Genomic DNA, 17,964 nt, shown 5'->3' on the forward strand with positions numbered 1-17,964 from the left:
ATATCAGTGTCACTGGTTTTGGTTCTTTAGGGAACCCCAACCAACACAGTGGAAAATAGTTAAATTTGAGATATTTTATTTCTTGTATCCTGAGCAATGGTGATGCCAGAAGCCGCAGAGGCAGTTCTGTGTACTTCTGAGGCTCACTCATGTCTCTGCAAACAGGCTGTGCCTGGCTTAATCCCAGTGGTTCAAACAGTGGGCACCGAAACTCAAACCGTGCATTCAAACAGTGTGCACACAAACAGTGTGCCCTCAGCTACGAACCTGACAACACAGTGTGCGCTCAACTACCAACCCGAGTAAAAGCAGTGTGCACTATACTACAAACCTAAAGGTTGGTGGTTCATGCCCAGCCAATGGTGTTGCAAAAGGAAGTCCTGGTGATCTGGTTGCACAAAGATTACAGCCTGGTGTCGGGTTTGACCAGGTGTCAGAATTGACTCAACAGACATGAGCTTTGCTTTTTTTTGAGGAAAAAAAGATTTGGTCCATTGCCACTTATTTCTTCTGACCCAGTGATGTGCCTGGTTTGACTGATGGCTGTTTTTTAATCATCGCTTATAGATATTATAATAATCCATCATTCAGTCAGACTTAGCCTACTTGTACAATTGCTGCCACCATTCGTTACAGCACATTTTCTTTCTTCTTGAGCTCCTGATATCAGCTCCTCTGCTGGCAGTTTTTGACTAGTACAGGGCTGAGTCGCTGGAGAGCAACTTTTGGTAGCTTCTCTCTCCACTGATTTACCGTGACTCTGAGGACCCGTGACTCTGAGGACCTGTGACAACAGCGGTGACTTGGTGGTGGTGTACGCCCAGCATGAGTTGAAACTGCCGAATCATGAGGGTAAAGTCATGGTTGGCTGAAAGACTGAAGAGGATGGTGATTCATCCTGTGCAGGGGGAGTGGAGGCCAGGAGCCGAGTCAGAGGGCCCCACCCACCGCCCAGACAGGAGGCAGCCCAAAGTCAGAAGCAGAGGGCTGAGGATTGGAGATGGGAACTTTGGTATTTTTCTTTCTTTTCTACTTCGGTTTACCAGTCTGTGTGCTTATACTCTCCCGCTCAGTCTTGGGGTGCTACTGAGCTGCCAGCTTCCTCTGGGGGTTGGTGCCCTCATGATGAGACCCTGAGGTTATTGCTGGGCAGTCTCCACAGCTTGGTTTCCCTGTAGGCTGTTTTCTGGGCTGCATGTACACCTACTGAGTAATAGATGGCAAACACAAATGAGGAGGTGCGAGATAAGCCTTATGATAAGCCGTCTCATTTACACCAACTAGTCAAGCTTCCCAAGTGCGTTGATGAAACGCACCACTGTCTTCCTGTCGATTTCAACTCGTGGCAACCCTTGACGGACCAACGGACGAACGGATGGATGGACAGACTATGGAGTAGAGCTACCCTGTTGGGTTGCCAAGGCTGTCAATGTTTGTTAAAGTTGATGGCTTCATCTTTCTTCCTGAGAGCAGCTGGCAGGTTGTAACCGCCGGACTTTGGGGTAGCAGCCCTATGCTTAACTCAGTGTTCCACCAGGGATCCTTCACACTATTATATTAATAGCTAGGTGTCCAGAACTCAAGTATTATTGAGTCCCTGGCAGGTCGGGGTAAAGTCAGTAGGTTCTGTTTCTGTTGATTTTCTATTAACCACCCGTGATTTTTAGAATTACCTTGCTGGGTGTTCAGGTGTGTACAGAAATAGGAGCACAAGTTTACACATCTACCGAAGAGATTTCTGTGTGCACCTCATCTGATGCCAGAGTACCTGGCTGGTGCAAATGGCAAAGGCACTTGGCATTTAACCAACAGGTGGGTGTTTAAGTTCACTCAGAGGTGCCTCAGCAGAAAGGCCTGGCAATCTGCTTTTGAAAAGGCAGTCATTGGAAACCCTCTAGAACATAATTCTGCTCCAACACACATGGGGCCACCGTGAGTAGGAATGGACTCAATGGCCACTGTCAGTTTCTGTTCACTGTATTTCACATAGGTGTGAGGAAACTTGCAGAACATACATTAGAGGCAGAATGATTAAAAAAATATAATCAACAGGTACAGTGAAGAAGGCAAAGGGAAATGAAGGGTCAAATGGTAAAATATAGCCTGGGATAGAGATAATTATACATCATATAATTAAAATATTATACATTATAATATTTTACATATCATATATGTAAAAATGTATACACATATATGTATATAATACATATAATATTATACATATAATATTATTAATATGTATATAATATTACATATATATTATGTATATATTGTACATATTATATATTATGTATATAATATATATAAATATATAATATATATTTAATTTTATTATTATATATTAATAATATATAATAATAAATATATAAAATTTTACATATATTATATATTATATTATGTATTATATACATAATAATATGTAATATTATATACATATTAAATACATATAATATAAATGTATACATATAATACATATATACATAATTTTACATATAATTATACATTATAAAATATTAAAATAATTTATATTTAGAAGCTAAAGCAAAGGCAATGGTCACATTGTTGTACACTTTTTGCCAAACACGTTCTGCTGCTCATTAAAGAGCATGGCTTTTCCTGGAGTGATTTTTTTAAAGGAAAATTTGTGGAGAGTATTCACCTTAAAAGGTTGTAGTATGCTTTTTAAATGTGACTTTATTTATGCAGCAAAGCCTGTGAAAGTAGGCATCTCTGGAATAGCTTTGGTAGAGAGGCCTGTCAGAGATGAAGAATTCAAACAACTTCCACTTACGAACAAGCCGAAAAATAGCAAAACTTCCTCATGCCCAAGTCACACAAATAACCTGCCAGAGGCAAAGCACTTGTGAGCACCAGACAAATGAGGAAGTCTAGTTGGGTTCCAGCTCTCAAAGCTTTCCCCAGAGGTTCTTTATAGCGTGTTAGGATGAAGAAACCAGGCCACCAGCACCCATGTGGAAGCCACGATGATTTTGTCTGCATTTGCCATGGATCCAGGACACAACTTAGCCATCTTGAGGGAAATGAGTGACTCATCTGGAACTCAACATTCATAGATTCTAATGTAGGCATATCACTTCCAATCATTTCATTAAGGAGCCCTGTGGTGCAGTGGGTACGCAATCACTTATTAACCTAGAAAGGTTGGCGGTTCAAACCCACCAAGTGGCTCAGTGGGATAAAGACCGAGCAATCTATTTCTATAAAGAAAGATCACAGCTTTGGAAACACTGTGGGCTGTTTGACTCCATCACACAGGGTCACTGTGAGTCATCAACTCCATGGAATGCAACCACTTTTTTGTTGTTGCTAACAGCTAATTAGGTAGATGCCAATGCTTTAGTATTGGAGGCAGGGTTGACTCTTTAGCTCAAGAAAGAAGCTTGGCTAGAACTGTTACCTCAGAAAACTATCAACTTAGAATGATATACAAGTGGGCTATGAGTGTCTGCCCCCAAGGCCACGGGCTTCCTTAACCAGGCCATAGTGGTTCTACTGTGTGGACCGTGCACGATCCAGTAGGTGTAAAAGAGGCTGCCATTATTATCTGTTTCTGTTAGTACTTTCTTCAGTTGCTGTTCCAGTTATGGAGAAACAAGTTACCTGGGAGATCTTTCGCTCTCTCTCTTTTTTTTTTGATTAATCATTTTATTGGGGGGCTCTTACAAATCTTATAATGATCCTTCATTCAATTGTATTAATACTTGTACATATATTTCCAAAACATTTTCTCTCTACTGGAGTCCTTGGTATCAGCTCCTCTTTTCCCCCATCCCTACCCTATTCTCTCACCCTCTTGACTCCTTAATCAGTTATATATTATTATTATTTCGTGTCTTACACTGTCCGTTTTTTCCCTTCACCCACATTTTTGTTATCCGTCCCTCTGAGGGTGGGGGTGGTGAGCTATATATCTAACCTGATAGTGGGGTCCTACTTTCGCCCCTTTGCCCACCCCCAACATCTCCCTGCCCTCATAATATCACTATTCCCACTACTATTCCTGAGGGTTTTATCTGTCCTGAATTCCATGTGAGAAGATGTGTACTCAGGTCTAGATGGATTTGTAAGGTACAAGTGGGTCATGGTAGTGGTGGGTGAGGTGGGAGGATGCATTCAGGAAATAGAGGAATCATGTGCTTCATCGGTGATGAAACCCTGGTTGATTAATCCCTTCCTTGTAACCCTTCTGTGGGGGGATGTCCAGTTGTCTACAGATGGGCTTTGGGTCTCCACTCCAACCCCTCTCTTTCACATCAAAATAATTGTTTGTTTTGGATCTTTTGATACCTGATAACTGATCCCATCGACACCTCATGATCGCACAGGCTGGTGTGCTTCTTCCATGTGGGCTTTAGATGTCTGCTTGTTTAACTTCAAGCCTTTAAGACCCAGACACTAAATCTTTTGATAGCTGGGCACCTTCTGCTTTCTTTACCACATTTGCTTCTGCACTCATTTTGTCTTCAGCAAGCGTTTCAGGAAGGTGAGTATTGAAGAGTGCCAGGCTATTAGAACAAAGTGTTCTGATGTTTAGAGAGGCCTTAAGTAGAGGCCAAAAAATCCATCTACTTTTTACATATACTATATTTACCTATAAATATATGTACATTGACCTCTATACTTTTCATTATAAATTAATATATTTACATATATATGCCTATAGCTATACCTCTATGAATAGCTTTTGCTTCCTAGTTCTTTTCTCTATTTCCTTTCAACTTCCTCTTGTCCTACTATCATGCTCATCCTCAATTCGGCTCTCAGTGATTCCTCTCTGATACATTGCACTTGTTCACACCCCACCAGGATTATATGCCCTTATCATCATCAATTTTTTAGGTCTCGTTGTTCCCTTATCCCTGAGTTTGTTGGCTACCTGCTCCCTCTACCTGCTCTCCCATGTCCCCCACTTTTCCCTTGGTATCATGTGGCCTGCTTATCTTATGTAGATAGACATAGAGCAAAAGAAAATAACAACGACAACAACAACAATGATAGTTGAGGTCTACCTGCTGACTCTTATGAGTGTTTTCCAGTCTGGTCTGATGAGGTGCCAAGCCCTGTACCCCAAGCTAGCAGTTTATTTTCAGGATTCCTCGGAGGCTTGGTTACTTTGCTCCCCCTGCTGCCCTGTTGCACTCGCTTCACGCTTCGCCCTTCTGTGTGTGTGGCAGAACGGGCACGGCACACTTTCCACATGGTGTCTTACCTGGAAGATCTTGTGGCACAAGACAACAGTTTATTTGACTTAGAGATTCTGTGAGTCAGCAATGTGGACAGTAGGCTTGGTCTCTTTCTTCCCTACGATGTGTGGGACTACAGCTGGAAGACTAGTAGTTTGGTTTCGGCTGCTGGCTGCTGGCCTCTGTTCTTTTACATGGGCCTCTCTTAGTGGACCCTGTGTGTGCTAGTTTGGACTTCACAGCACGGTCACTGTTTTCCAATAGGCGGTGTTTCAAGAGCATGAGAGCCAGATGAAAGCCATATGTTTATCACGTAGCCCTCGAATTTAGATTCCATTCCATTTATCAAAGCGACTACAGAGACTTACCCAAGGGGAAGGGAAATAGATCAATCCCTTTGGGAGATGAAGTGGCAAAGTTCTCAAGTATTGTTGGGGTTGTTTTTGGAAATTACAGTCTCCCAGAGGATCATGCACAGGATTAACCAGTGATATGCTTTGGGAAAAGTGCTCTTCCCACCTCTTGCTTTCAGTTCTTATTTCTACTACCAAAGAAAGCAGTGGAATCAGATAAAAAAGACTTGAGTTTGAATCCAGGAGGTGTTGATACCAGCTGGGAGACCCAATGCAACCGTGCTGGGTCTCAGCTTCCATGTTTTGAATCCAAGGGGGAACTATGCCCTCCTTCCTTCGCTGGGGGAGGCAGGGCTGAGGACGTACCCCGACTGTGGTTCAGCTGACAGGGCCCTTCGTAATCAGCAAGCTGACGCAGAAGGCAAAAACATCTCCTGCTTGATCATTTGCTATATTGGTTAGTAAGCCATAAGTTGTTTATTTGAAAGTGGTGAACGCTGACTGCATTTCGAGAACAAGTTAGCAAGTCATGCCCCATCTTAAATTCTTGGTCAAGAACAAAAACTAAGCAAACTAAATCACTCAAGGTATTTTTGCATTTTGAGTTTTTGAAAGGCATGACTCACTACACACCATCTCCTTGCTGTCCCTGAGTGTGGATGGCAAGGAGCACTGTACCCTCAGATGGCCCCTAAACACGGGGGGGGGGGGGGGGGGGCGGGGCATGGAACACGATCTAAAATGAGAACACTTTTCTCTCGGCCAGCAAGTCCATTCAAACCCATAGTGACCCTATCACACAGGGGAGGTCTGCCCTGGGGGTTCCAAGACTCTGTTCACAGAAAGAGAAAGATTGCTTTCTCTTGCAGAGCAGATGGGGGTTTGAATCCCTGACCTTGAGGTTAGCAGCCCCAAATATAACCATTACACCAGGGCTCCTGAGAGGCATTTAGCGATTTATAGTTATGTTTTTGAGTTCTGTCATGTGGCCAACTAAATCTGAGCCGGTGGGGAAAAAAGAACCAGTTTGAAAGAAGAGAGACACAAAATTCAGCGTGTGGGACAGAGGAAGGTGTAACCTGGGCATTTGATGTGGTCTTAGATGTAAAGAAGCCATATGTTTAGTAAGGAGGTAAATAAAGCATCAATGAGACCATTAAGCAGCAAAAATATAAATACAAAAACTGTTTTTTAACTGGGAAAATTTAATTCTTCCCCAAAAGTTTAATAGAAGAAATAGAAGGGGTTGGTTATCTTTTCAGGTTCACATTAAGTTGGGTTTTGACTTTCTGAGCACCTTGACCCTGCGTTTTCCCATTTTTAATGAGACTTTCACTGTCACTTATTGTCCTCGCTGCTTTCCAATCCATTTCAACTGTCTTAGACTCGAGAAACAAATCCAGGGAGTCTCATATGTGTGTAGGAGATGTTTTATATCAAAGAGTAATCATACATTAAGAAAACCTCACAGCCCAGTCCAGATCAAGTCCATAAGTGCGATATAACCCCATATGTCCATACTAGTTCATAAATTCCTCTTCAGACTCACACAGCCATGAAATGATGCCAAATGCAGGAAGATCACAGGCCAGTGGGTGGAAAATCTTGTGGATCCAGTGGGTGCAAAGTCTTGTGGATCCAGTGGTGGTAGAAGCATCTCAACACTGGTGTGTGTCTCCATGTGGCTACTCCAGCTCCAGGGCTCTGGGTCTATCAGCATAGCTCCTCAAGAGGAATGTCTTGTAAGGAGTGTGTATCTGGCCTCCAGTGACCTATTTATCTCCTTATGGCCTACAAATGAGGTCATCAAGCTGGGACTTGATCGATAGGCTAGACTCCACCCTTTTGCAAGTTGACAGATTATGTAACTGCCACCGCAACTCGTACACATTGGACGGATCAACAATTGGAAACCACCAGCTGCTCTGAGGGAGAAAAGAGGAGGCATTCCACTCGTAAAGAGTTACAGTCTCGGAAAGCCTCAGGGGCAGTTCTGCTCTATGCTATGAGACCCATTGTCCCAGTCAACCTAATTCACAGACTTCTATCTCACTAAAATTTTCTGGTCTTGACTATCCTGGCCCTGCCCAGACCACTGGCTGGGCTTGCCAATTTCAAGCTGTTCCCTTACCTGGTCTGTTCACCTTCCACCCTCAGTGCTCCAGTTTTCCTAAATTCTTCTCCCTTTTTCAAACGCAGGCACGGTATCATACCCTTTGTGTATTGACTCCAAGAACTCCAGATCACAGAGGATTTCGTCTCTCTGTATATCGTGTCCAGTTAACTATTGTCTTAGTTGGTTGTTGGTTGCTGCTGAGTTGAGCCAAACTTGTGGTGACTCGAGGTCTTACACAGTCGAACCACTCGACTGTAATCATTATACAGCAGATCACCAACTCTTTTATATCATTTCTGGGTGCATTCAAACCACCGACCTTTAGGTTAGAATTCTAGCACTAACAGTTGGCATCACCCGGTGACCTTGGTGTGTCTTATTAATCCAATGTACATGGCAGATCTGCCCAATTAGATGTTGTGTCTTGTTCATCTTTACACTGGCAAGCATTTGCAGCTGCCAATAAAGGCTTGTTCATTCTCATGATGATGATGTAGGTTGTTGCATTTGCTTAGTGTTGAGCACCAGGTTTCTGGAGTCTGCTCAGGTTTTGGTTCACTCAGTGGCGATACTGTGTCGTCGTCAGGTGCCTTCATGTTGGCTTGAACTCATAACACTGCTATGTACAACAGGATGAAACCCTGCCCACTTCTAGATGATCTTTACCCTGCACATTGTCGAAGCCATGGTGTCCATTCATCCTTTTGAGAGTCTTCCTCTTTTTCACTACTTCATCAAGAATGATGTCCTTCTCCAGGGATGGGTCCCTGCTGACAGTATTTCCAAATGACAGGCAATGAAGTCTCTCCAGCTTTGCTTCTAAGGGGCATTTTTGCAGTTCTTTCAAGACAGATATGCTCATTCTTCTGGAAGTCCATGGTCTATTTAGTAGCCTTTGCTAGCATCATCACTCAAGCAAACCACGTCCTCTGCGGTGTTCCTTATTCATGGGCCCGCTTTCACACACGTATGCAACAGTTGAAAACGCCATGGCTTGCATGGGGGGCACTTTAGTCTTCAAATGTATCTGTGTTTTTCAGAGGGCTTCTGCAGTAGGGTTCCCCAAAGCAGTGCGATCCTTCACTTCTTAATCCCTGCTTCCGTAGCTGCTGCTTGTGACCCCAAGTGAAAGGAACTCCTTGACAACTTCAATCTTTTCTCATGCTGTGGCTGCTTGGTCCAGATGCAGACGAGATGCAGACGACATGTTATTTGCTGAGCAGGAACAGGACTTAAAACCCTTATTAAATGAATATCAAGGAGTGTAACCTTCAGCATGGATTATATCTCAGCCAGAAGAAACCAGCAGAAATCTTCACCGCTGGCCCGAGAAGGAAATCTGTGATGTTAGTCGTCACCTCATTGGTCTACTTCTGCCATTGACTAGGATTCACCAAGGGAAACCTTGGTGCACATCCCTGCCTGCTCTCAGCTCCCTGGTTCAGCCAGGCCGGGTGGACTAGAGAAACAAATTCATAGATACCCCTATGTATATAAGAAAGAGGTTTATATACAAAAGCAGTTGAATATTGAGAAAACATCTCAGCGCAGTCAGATCAGATCCATAATTCTGATACGAGCCCATATGTCCGATACTAATCTATACCGTCCTCTTCAGACTCACAAAACACATGCAATGATGCCAAATGCAGGACAATCACAGTCCAGTAGGTAGAAAGTCTTTGGGTCCAGTGGTGTTGGAAGCATCTCAGCACTAGCAAAGGTCTCATGTGGCTTCTCCAGTTCCCAGGGCTCCATCAGGGTAGGTCCCTGTGGCTTCTCCTCACGGATGTCTCCCAGGAAGTGAGCAGAGAAGTGCAAGTGTGTCTTCCCTGCCTCTAAGGAGGAAATACAGGATTTCCTAGAATCCTCAGGAGAAGGCCATGCCCACACAGAGGCGTAATTGGCTATAACCGGATTGAGAGGTTAGACTCCACCCTTCACTCTTAATTCTCTCAAGTCCCAAATTGCCAGCAGATTATGTAACTACTACTTAGTCCAAAACTCAGGTTGAAATTTGGAATGTGTGACCTTGGAGAATTTATACAAGACTTAGAGTCTCCACTTCCTTCTGTGAGAGCCAGACTCCGTGTTTTGGAAATTCTTGGCACTTCATTCTGAAGTCTCAGAACTCAGTCTAAAAGGACATAATGGTGGCAAGTCATGTTTTCATTGTTTTACTGTAAAATACTTGAGTGAAAAAGAACATTCCATATGTTTGTTCACTTCTGTTTCAGACGGGAAACTCTATGATGCATACGTCTTATACCCAAAGCCCCAGAACGGAAGCCAGCTTCATGACGTGGACATGCTGGTGCTGACAATCCTACCAGAGGTGTTGGAGAGGCAGTGCGGATATAAGTTATTTATATTCGGGAGGGATGAAGTTCCAGGACAAGGTATGCTTTAAGTGAGCTATAAAAACAGTGAATGAATTTAAAAAGGAAAGGCCTTCTCCCCACCCTTCTCCTTACACACGGTGGGGCCGGGGTTGGGGGGCTGGGGGGGTGTTGGCATACTCTCGCCTGGAAACCACAGGAAGTCTCTGACCACAGCCTCTCTGGCTACACCAGCCCCAACCCCAAGTGCTTAGGCCAAGTTGCTCCTTTCCTCATGCCCATTCTTGCAACACAAAGATGACTAGAATTCCTGGCTGACAATGTAACTCTGCTTTTGGAGAAAGAACAATGTTAAATCCATCCACATGCATGGGAGGCCAGTGATATAATGCTGGCCGGGAGCCAAGTGACCAGTCATTTCCCCTCATGTGACGAGGACTGACGACTGAGTGACTTCAGTTGGCTTAAGTATGGAAGTTAACTCACGTGTCAAGCTGATTTTATAAACCTCGATCCCATCTGAGCCTCTCCTATCCAAATAAAAGAGAGGTTCTTTATTTGCTTCTCCCATTGAACAGGGGATGGTGGTCTCATCTAGGAAACGGGGACAAGAATGCTTCCCTGCTCTGAGAGAGAGGATTAAATGCTGTAAACTTGCAAAAGGACCATCGCGGGACTTGACACACAGTAGACACTCAACCCATGCATTTTCTTTGTTCCTTTATACCTGCTTGCTTTAAAAGCCATGTGGCAAGATGACTGATGTCTCAAATAATTAAAAAAAAGACACCTCACTGCCTTTGAATCCATGTTGACTCATATGATATCTAAACTGAACACCCTTTATTAGGCACAGGAAAGCCAAGATTACTGCTTTATAGCAATAGAGGTTGCTGTCATGGTTTTACTTGCTCAGTCCAGTTGCTGTGCAGTATCTTTCAGCCTCTACCCTTTCAGAAGAAGACCACTAGGCCTATGCTGGAGCACATTGTTGTTGTATTTAGGTACCATTGGGTCAACCCTGACTCGTAGCAATCCTATGCACAACAGAACAAAATCACATCTGGTCCTGTGACAGCATCTTCACAATCGTTCCTATGCCTGAGCCCATTGATGCAGTCATGGTATCAGTCCATCTTCCCTGGGCTTTGTCCAACATAATGTCTTCTTCAGGGATTAGTCTCTCCTGACAACATGTCCAAAGTGTGTAAGATGAAATCTTGCCATCCTTGCCTCTAAGGAGCATTCTGGCTGCACTTCCTCCAAGATAGGTTTGTTTGTCCTTTTGGCAGTTCATGGTACTTTCAATATTTTTCTCCAGCACCACAATTCGAACATGGATTCTATTTCCATCTTTGCTATTCAATGCTTAACTTTCACATGCATATGAGGTGAATAAAAATACTATGGCTCACTTTAGTCAGGCTCACATTAGTCCTCAAAGTAACATCTTTGCTTTTCAACACTCTAAAAAGTCTTGTGCCACAGATTTACCCAAGGCAATGCGCATTTGATCTTGTCTTGACTGCTGCTTCCATGAATATTGATTGTGGATCCAAACAAGACAGAAACCCTTCATGATTGCAATCGTCTCCCTGTTCTCTAGCAGAGCCATGCCTATTCCAGGTCACTGTAGAATGTTTGGAAACCCGTTGGATCAATAGTGACACACTATATCATAGGCCCCCATACTTTTGCAAATTTTAAATCTTCTTCCATGAGGACATGAACATTTGACGTGGCATGTGTCATAAACATGTAGACAAGCCCTTACAGATTCACCCAAATATTTATCGAGTACCTACTATGTGCTGGACACCAGGCTGGGCACTCCAACCAGCTGTTGCCAGCTTCCTTCTGACTCACAGCCTTCCCATGTGCGGCCGAGGCAAACTCTCTGTGCTCCATAGGGGGGTCAGTGGTTGATTCTGCAGGAGTAGAATTGAAAGCCCTTGTTTTTCCGGAGGCCCTTTCTGGTTACTCATCGAGGGCCTTAGCCGTTTGGGCCACAGAGGGACTCAATTCAAGGCACTAGAAGCATAAAAGTCAGCTACTCTTGGGGAGGCTAGTTTGTCCTTATATCCCATTACAGAATGACAGGCAGAATAGAGTCTGCATACTTGGACATGTAAAGTATTCTCTGCTTCCCTCCCAAAGCAACCATTGGGTATGTTGTATGGTTTCGCAATGAGTCCTATAACACATGCCAATTTGACAAGATGTAAAGATGAGACAAAAGAGGAAAATATTAGATCAACACAACATTCAAGCCAACTATATTTTTTCTATAATGTCTAAATCTTTTTTTTAAAAAGCATGTTCATCATGTAATGTGTACATGCCAGACCTTCAGCTAGTCTGGGGCTAGAAAATTATTGATGATAAGATCTTTGTTTCCAGCAGCTCACAGTTTGTGGGTCTAGGGGATGGGCTTGTCAAAGGGCTATGGAAACAGTGAACTATAATAACATCTGACCTGTGACGACAGAAGCCTAATTCTGTAGGGGAATGTCAGGAAGCCTCCACAGAGGGGTGACACATTCACACTGTGGTTCATTCATTGCGGACTACATCATGTGTGAAGTCCACGGTCTTTTCTCAGTGTCCCTTTCTGATGGTTGTTATTGAGACCCAGGCTGCTGTAATCCTGAGTACGTCTGAATCAGCTTTCCTTTCTTTCTGTTCAGCCGTGGCCAGTGTCATCGATGAGATGATTAAGCTGTGTAGGAGGTTGATCATCATTATGGCCCCTGAATCGCTGAGCTTCGGTCTCTTAAAAAACACTTCAGAAGAACAGATCACAGTCTACCAAGCCCTCGTCCAGGATGGAATGAAGGTCATCCTGATTGAACTGGAGAAAATCAAGGACTACACACACATGCCAGAGTCCATCAAGTACATCAGGCAGAAGCACGGGGCCATCCAGTGGACTGGGAACTTCACGGAGGAATCTCAGTCTGCAAAGACCAAGTTCTGGAAAAAAGTGCGGTATCACATGCCCGTGGCAAGGTCTCCTTCATCTTCCTCCAGGACAACTTCAGGGCACATGTCTCAAAACTGAACAGTGGAGAAGAGGTCAACCAGGGGGTCTGTTCTCCAGGGATGGCCGATTTACCGCCATGTGGGGCCTAAGAGTTGTAGAAAGATACATTTCATTTGGGCTATCTGTCCCCAAAGATTGCTCTTAGATGCTTGTGCAATTCATGGCTGTCAAGTTGATTCTGACTTAACCAAAAACAAATGAGACCTTTCACAAGTGTATCAGGTTCCATTTGCGCTTGGCTACTAACCAGCATGTTGGTGCTACAAACCCATCCAGTGGTGCTATGGAAGAGAGGCCTGGCAGCCTGCTGCTAAAAGATCGCAGCCATGGAAACCTTACAGAGCACAGTTCTACTCTGACACACATGGGTTGTCATGAGTCAGAATTGACACAGGGGTCCCTTGTGTACTGGTTCAGCACTGTGGGTGAATTGATTGTTGTTGGGTCCTCATCCTCCGCGTTAAAGTCAAAAAGCTTCTCTCCTGCCAGTATGTGTCTCGAAGTGTCTTTTTGTTTAAAAGTGTTTAAAGGCGTGTTACTAATGTCTTAATATTAATAAATTATTCCAGCGCATTTTATTTCCTGTTTAAGTGAAATGTATTTTATGTCCTAGAAGAGAAGCCATTTCCTGTACTCCAGCGGAAGCCAGTGGCTCTCACCTGTGAATCAGTGCTCCCTCTGCTAGACCGATGAGTCAGCATTGACCCCATGGGAGGCAGTGAGCTTGGTTTTTGGATTTGAGCTGGTTGTCAGCCCACATGCTCTGACCAGGGATTTATAACACGCAGCTGCCATGTTTTAAAAGATCGATAAGGCCTACTTTCTGTCCACAAAGTCCTACCCCTTTTAACTGTAAACCCATTTAATAATTAGATGAACACCATGGTACCACTCTATAAAGTATATACACTCACAGCATTTGGAATATAATTTTAGGAAATTGTCCATCCTTTTTTCTTTAAGATGAAAAAAATATTAAAAGATCATTTTATCGGGGCTTTAACAACTCTTCTAACAATCCAGACATCAATTGTGTCAAGCATATAAGCATATTTGTACCCATGTTGCCATCCTCATTTTCTAAACATTTACTTTCCACTGAGCCCTTATTATCAGCTCCTCTTTTTACCCCTCCTCCCCCTCCCATCTCATGACCCCTAGAAAACGGATAAATTATTATTATTTTCATGGCGTACACCAACCACTGTCTCCAACCCCTCGATGCCAATCCTTGTCTAGCTGGTAAATGAAACGTGTAGGAGGTGCATGATCCAGGAGAGGGGCTCTTGGCTGACGGGGCTTTGCTTCTCTTTGTATGGGATCTGGTCCTGGTGTTTTGCGGCGCTCTAAAGAGAGGCAGGTGCAGTGAGTCCTGCGTGCTGCTGAGTCATCCAGAGTTTCCCCAAAAATCCTTTGGGAAGAAGATCCTCAGGATTTTAGTGGTGCGCCACCAATACTGCAGACCAGGGGTCAGTCACCTGCCGCCCGAGAGCCACATGCCGCTCTTTTGGGGTGCACACGTGGCTCTGAAGGAAAATTGGGGAAAAATGAAAGGATATTATTTAGCTAATGGTGATTTCATTGGTCTGTAAAAATATATTTCTGGCTCTCGAATAATTTTTAAATTGTTGTGAGGGACAAGATCGACTCTTCTGTCTCAACAGTTTGCCGAGCCCTGCCCTTGACCGAAGCGCTCCAACTGGTCTTCCCTGGACGAGTTCTAGGTCCCCTGAGATGATGATTCGGGTGCATCACAGCTTTATCCATGGTCAACTGGCCTCACTGTGCTTTGTTTCAAAGTGTGGGGTCCTGTGGAGGAGGTGGGCCTTCTTCCAATGAGGACACTGAAGTCACTCAATCAGATACTCGGTCGTCCGTGGCCAGCCAGGTTAGGTACCGTGGGCTCCTTGTTGTTTGGTGGCTCTTTCCCCACAGCACAGACCTCTGAACCCCTTGTCAGTCAGTCACTTACACAGTGTTGTTTTGTTTCATCTGGTCTTTGGCCCTCAGTCAACCAAACCACGGCATGTAAGTGCCGGTGGGATTTAACATTCAGGACCAAGATTTTACTGAATGAGTTTTACATTTCTCTAGTACAGAACATGCCTAACATTGGGGGATTTTGCTGGGTAAAGATTGCCTGTAAGACAACTCAAGTTTGAAGCCTTGGTCGTACTGGATTTCTCCCGTTGCTTAGGGAGCGTGGTGACCCAGACTCCGTGAGGTGCTTCAGAACCTGAAAGACTTAGATCTAAACTTAGCTCCGCCAGCTCCTCTCCGTGGAGCCTTTGAAGTGCCGGTCCACCCCCCTGAGCCCGTTTCCACAGTTAGCAGAGGTGTGTCCAGAAATGAGATGACATGTGCGAGGTGGACCAGGCGCAGCTTGGACAACCTTTACAAAACCCCAGTCAAAATACTTAAGGAAAAGATTTAAATGCGGGCGATAAATCTCTTTATTAATTTTATTACTATTTCTTCTTAAAATTAAAAAAAATTTCTACTATGTTTAACAAAATAATAGGGATATAGTCCAGAAGAAAAACAAACAATGGCATTAATCTGGCTTTGCCATGGAAGTGTAGGTTGGCAGGTAATGAGTTAAAATATTCATTTATCTGCAGGGACAATGTCCCCATTTTCCTAGGAGAGGGTCAGGTATTCGATGGATGAGAAACTCCATGACAGCTGAGAACCACCACCAACTCTTTCCTATTTGACCTGCCCGGCCTGCACCAGAAGGAGGGTCGACGAGGTCTAAGTGCAAGTCTTAGAGGTGGGCCCCGTGCTCCTGGGATGCAGTGATCTGCCTACCAGGAGGTGGGGGTGAGACAAGGATGAGGTTAGAGAGAAGATGAAATAAAGGCTGCAAAACCACTTGAGTACCTCTGGGTTCACACTCTTACGAGTGTGTCAACCACAAAGCTCACATCTTTGGGTGTCTTCCCTCAAGCACTGTGGGTCTGACCTTCAGAAAGACTGAGGAGACAGAGTCACATCTCATCAAGGGCCCCCACAGGGTCTGCTTCTTTTTTCAAAAAGAGAAAATAAGATGACTCTATCTATCTATCTATCTATCTATCTATCTATCTATCTATCTATCTATCTATCTATATCAAAGTGGGTGGCATACTCAACAAAGCTCTGACCAACTTGTGGGAAGCATTTTCTCAGTGTCTTGTAGTTCAATCAAGGCCACCTCTCTCCCCACCCCCTATCCCACTGACTCATAGTGACCTTCCTGCCCAGCCAAGTCCAGTTGACCTTTTCTCAGCACTTGATGCTCATTTTTGCCTGTCAACTCTCCTCCAACACAGGCTTGTTTGGTTGATTTAGCCAGGACTGAGTCTGGAAAAATAAGAGAGTGGAAAATTCCTCTCTGGCATGCTTCTTAGGATAGAGGCTACTGGATATATGACAGCATCCACAATGGCCGACTAAGCTCCTGGAGGTGACCTCGATTCTTAGAACCATAGAAGCTACTGTGTGCGCTGCTGAAGCATGGGAGATCTTGGTGCGTGCATTCCCCCCCCTCTCTCGTGCACAGATACTTTGCAAGAAATCCTGCCCTTTGTCTGAAGAAAACTGTGCCTTGATCCTCCCAGGAAGGAGGCTTGGTGGCACCGTCGTGAAGCCCTCAACGGCTAACTACAAGGGCAGTGCAAACCTCCCAGAGTTGCCTCCAGGGGAGAAAGGCATGCGATTCTTGTCCAGAACAGGCCTATCATAGGCGAGGGGGCAGACTCACCCTGCCCTGCAAGGTCACTGTGACTCAACATTGCCTCCGTGGCAGGCAATGGGCTTCCCCAGGTGGTCATGGATGAAGGTGTCCACTTGAAAAGGCAAACTCAGGACAGTAGCAGCCATGGTGCGTGTCCTTGGTGGTGGTTATAGTTGATGCCAATTCCGGGATGAAGGTAGGGGTGGAGCCCAATTTACTAACCAGGTGGAAACCCGACGACACCTCTTGGAGGGTATGAGTTTTCGTATGAGAGAGGGACCCTGAGCCTAGCGGAGTGTTTTACTTCTTTACCTTCTAGATCTGGATCCTGCATGTGGTTTGTTGATCTGTCCTCTGCCAATCTCAGGAGCCTTCAGCCAACGCCCACCTTTACTTCTAAACCCACCAGCTTGTGGCCTTCCTGCTTCGTCACCCGCTGCATGTGCATCAGCTTCCACAGCTCCATGAGTCTGGAAAAGCCTCAGCTTCCATCTAACCCATGGACTTGAACTGAACTGGACTTAGCTATGTCCACCACTGCGTGAACCACTTCTTGATATAAATCTCTGTCTAGACACAGACACATCCAGATATCGCTGGTTTTGTTTCCCTGGAGAACCTGACTGGACATCCCTCCAAATTCCCCTCTTCTCCAAAGCTCTCTTCTTCGCGCTTGCTTCCACTGCTTGACTTGGGTGTTCATGTCTCACCACCTTTGGCCAATTCCAACCCGGGGCAAAGACCAAAACTGTTTCTGAAGGAGAAGGGATAAGAGACGAGAAACAGAGTCCACAGAGAAACAGGATCAGAAGACTTGGAGTAAAAGATCAGGGGGTTCTTGTCTGCCTGATGGACTTTCTATTTATCCCTCACTTCCCCAGCCCACCCCAAACTCAACCAACTCACTGCCACCCATGCCATGCTGACTCATCTCACCCCCTCTAGCCCTTGTTCCTCGTTTCCCCCCTTCCTTCTGTTTGCTTTGCCATCCAGCATTATTGTCTTCCTTCCCCTCCCCAGCCACTGCACCACCGCTCCAGTTGGTATCATTCTGGTACCATAGGACAGGGTACAGCTGCCCCTGTGAGTTTCTGAGACTCTATGAGTCTCTACTCTTTATGAGAGTAGAAAACCTACCCTCAGAGAGGCTGGTGATTTTGAACTGGTGACTGTATGGTAAGCAGCCTAACC

The 17,964-nt window shown here is 44.7% G+C and overlaps 1 protein-coding gene across 1 annotated transcript in view; it reads left to right on the plus strand.

Moving 5' to 3' along the window:
- The window catches only part of IL1RL2 (interleukin 1 receptor like 2), a 56,522-nt gene extending 43,449 nt beyond the window's left edge, over positions 1-13,073 (plus strand). The window contains exons 10-11 of the mRNA XM_075562681.1: positions 9,911-10,072; positions 12,700-13,073. Of these exons, the coding sequence (XP_075418796.1) occupies positions 9,911-10,072; positions 12,700-13,073 (536 nt within the window). The remainder of the gene's footprint in view (positions 1-9,910; positions 10,073-12,699) is intronic.
- Positions 13,074-17,964: the final 4,891 nt, after the last annotated feature.

Source organism: Tenrec ecaudatus, chromosome 11 (assembly GCF_050624435.1).
Source record: "Tenrec ecaudatus isolate mTenEca1 chromosome 11, mTenEca1.hap1, whole genome shotgun sequence".
Lineage (NCBI taxonomy): Eukaryota > Metazoa > Chordata > Mammalia > Afrosoricida > Tenrecidae > Tenrec > Tenrec ecaudatus.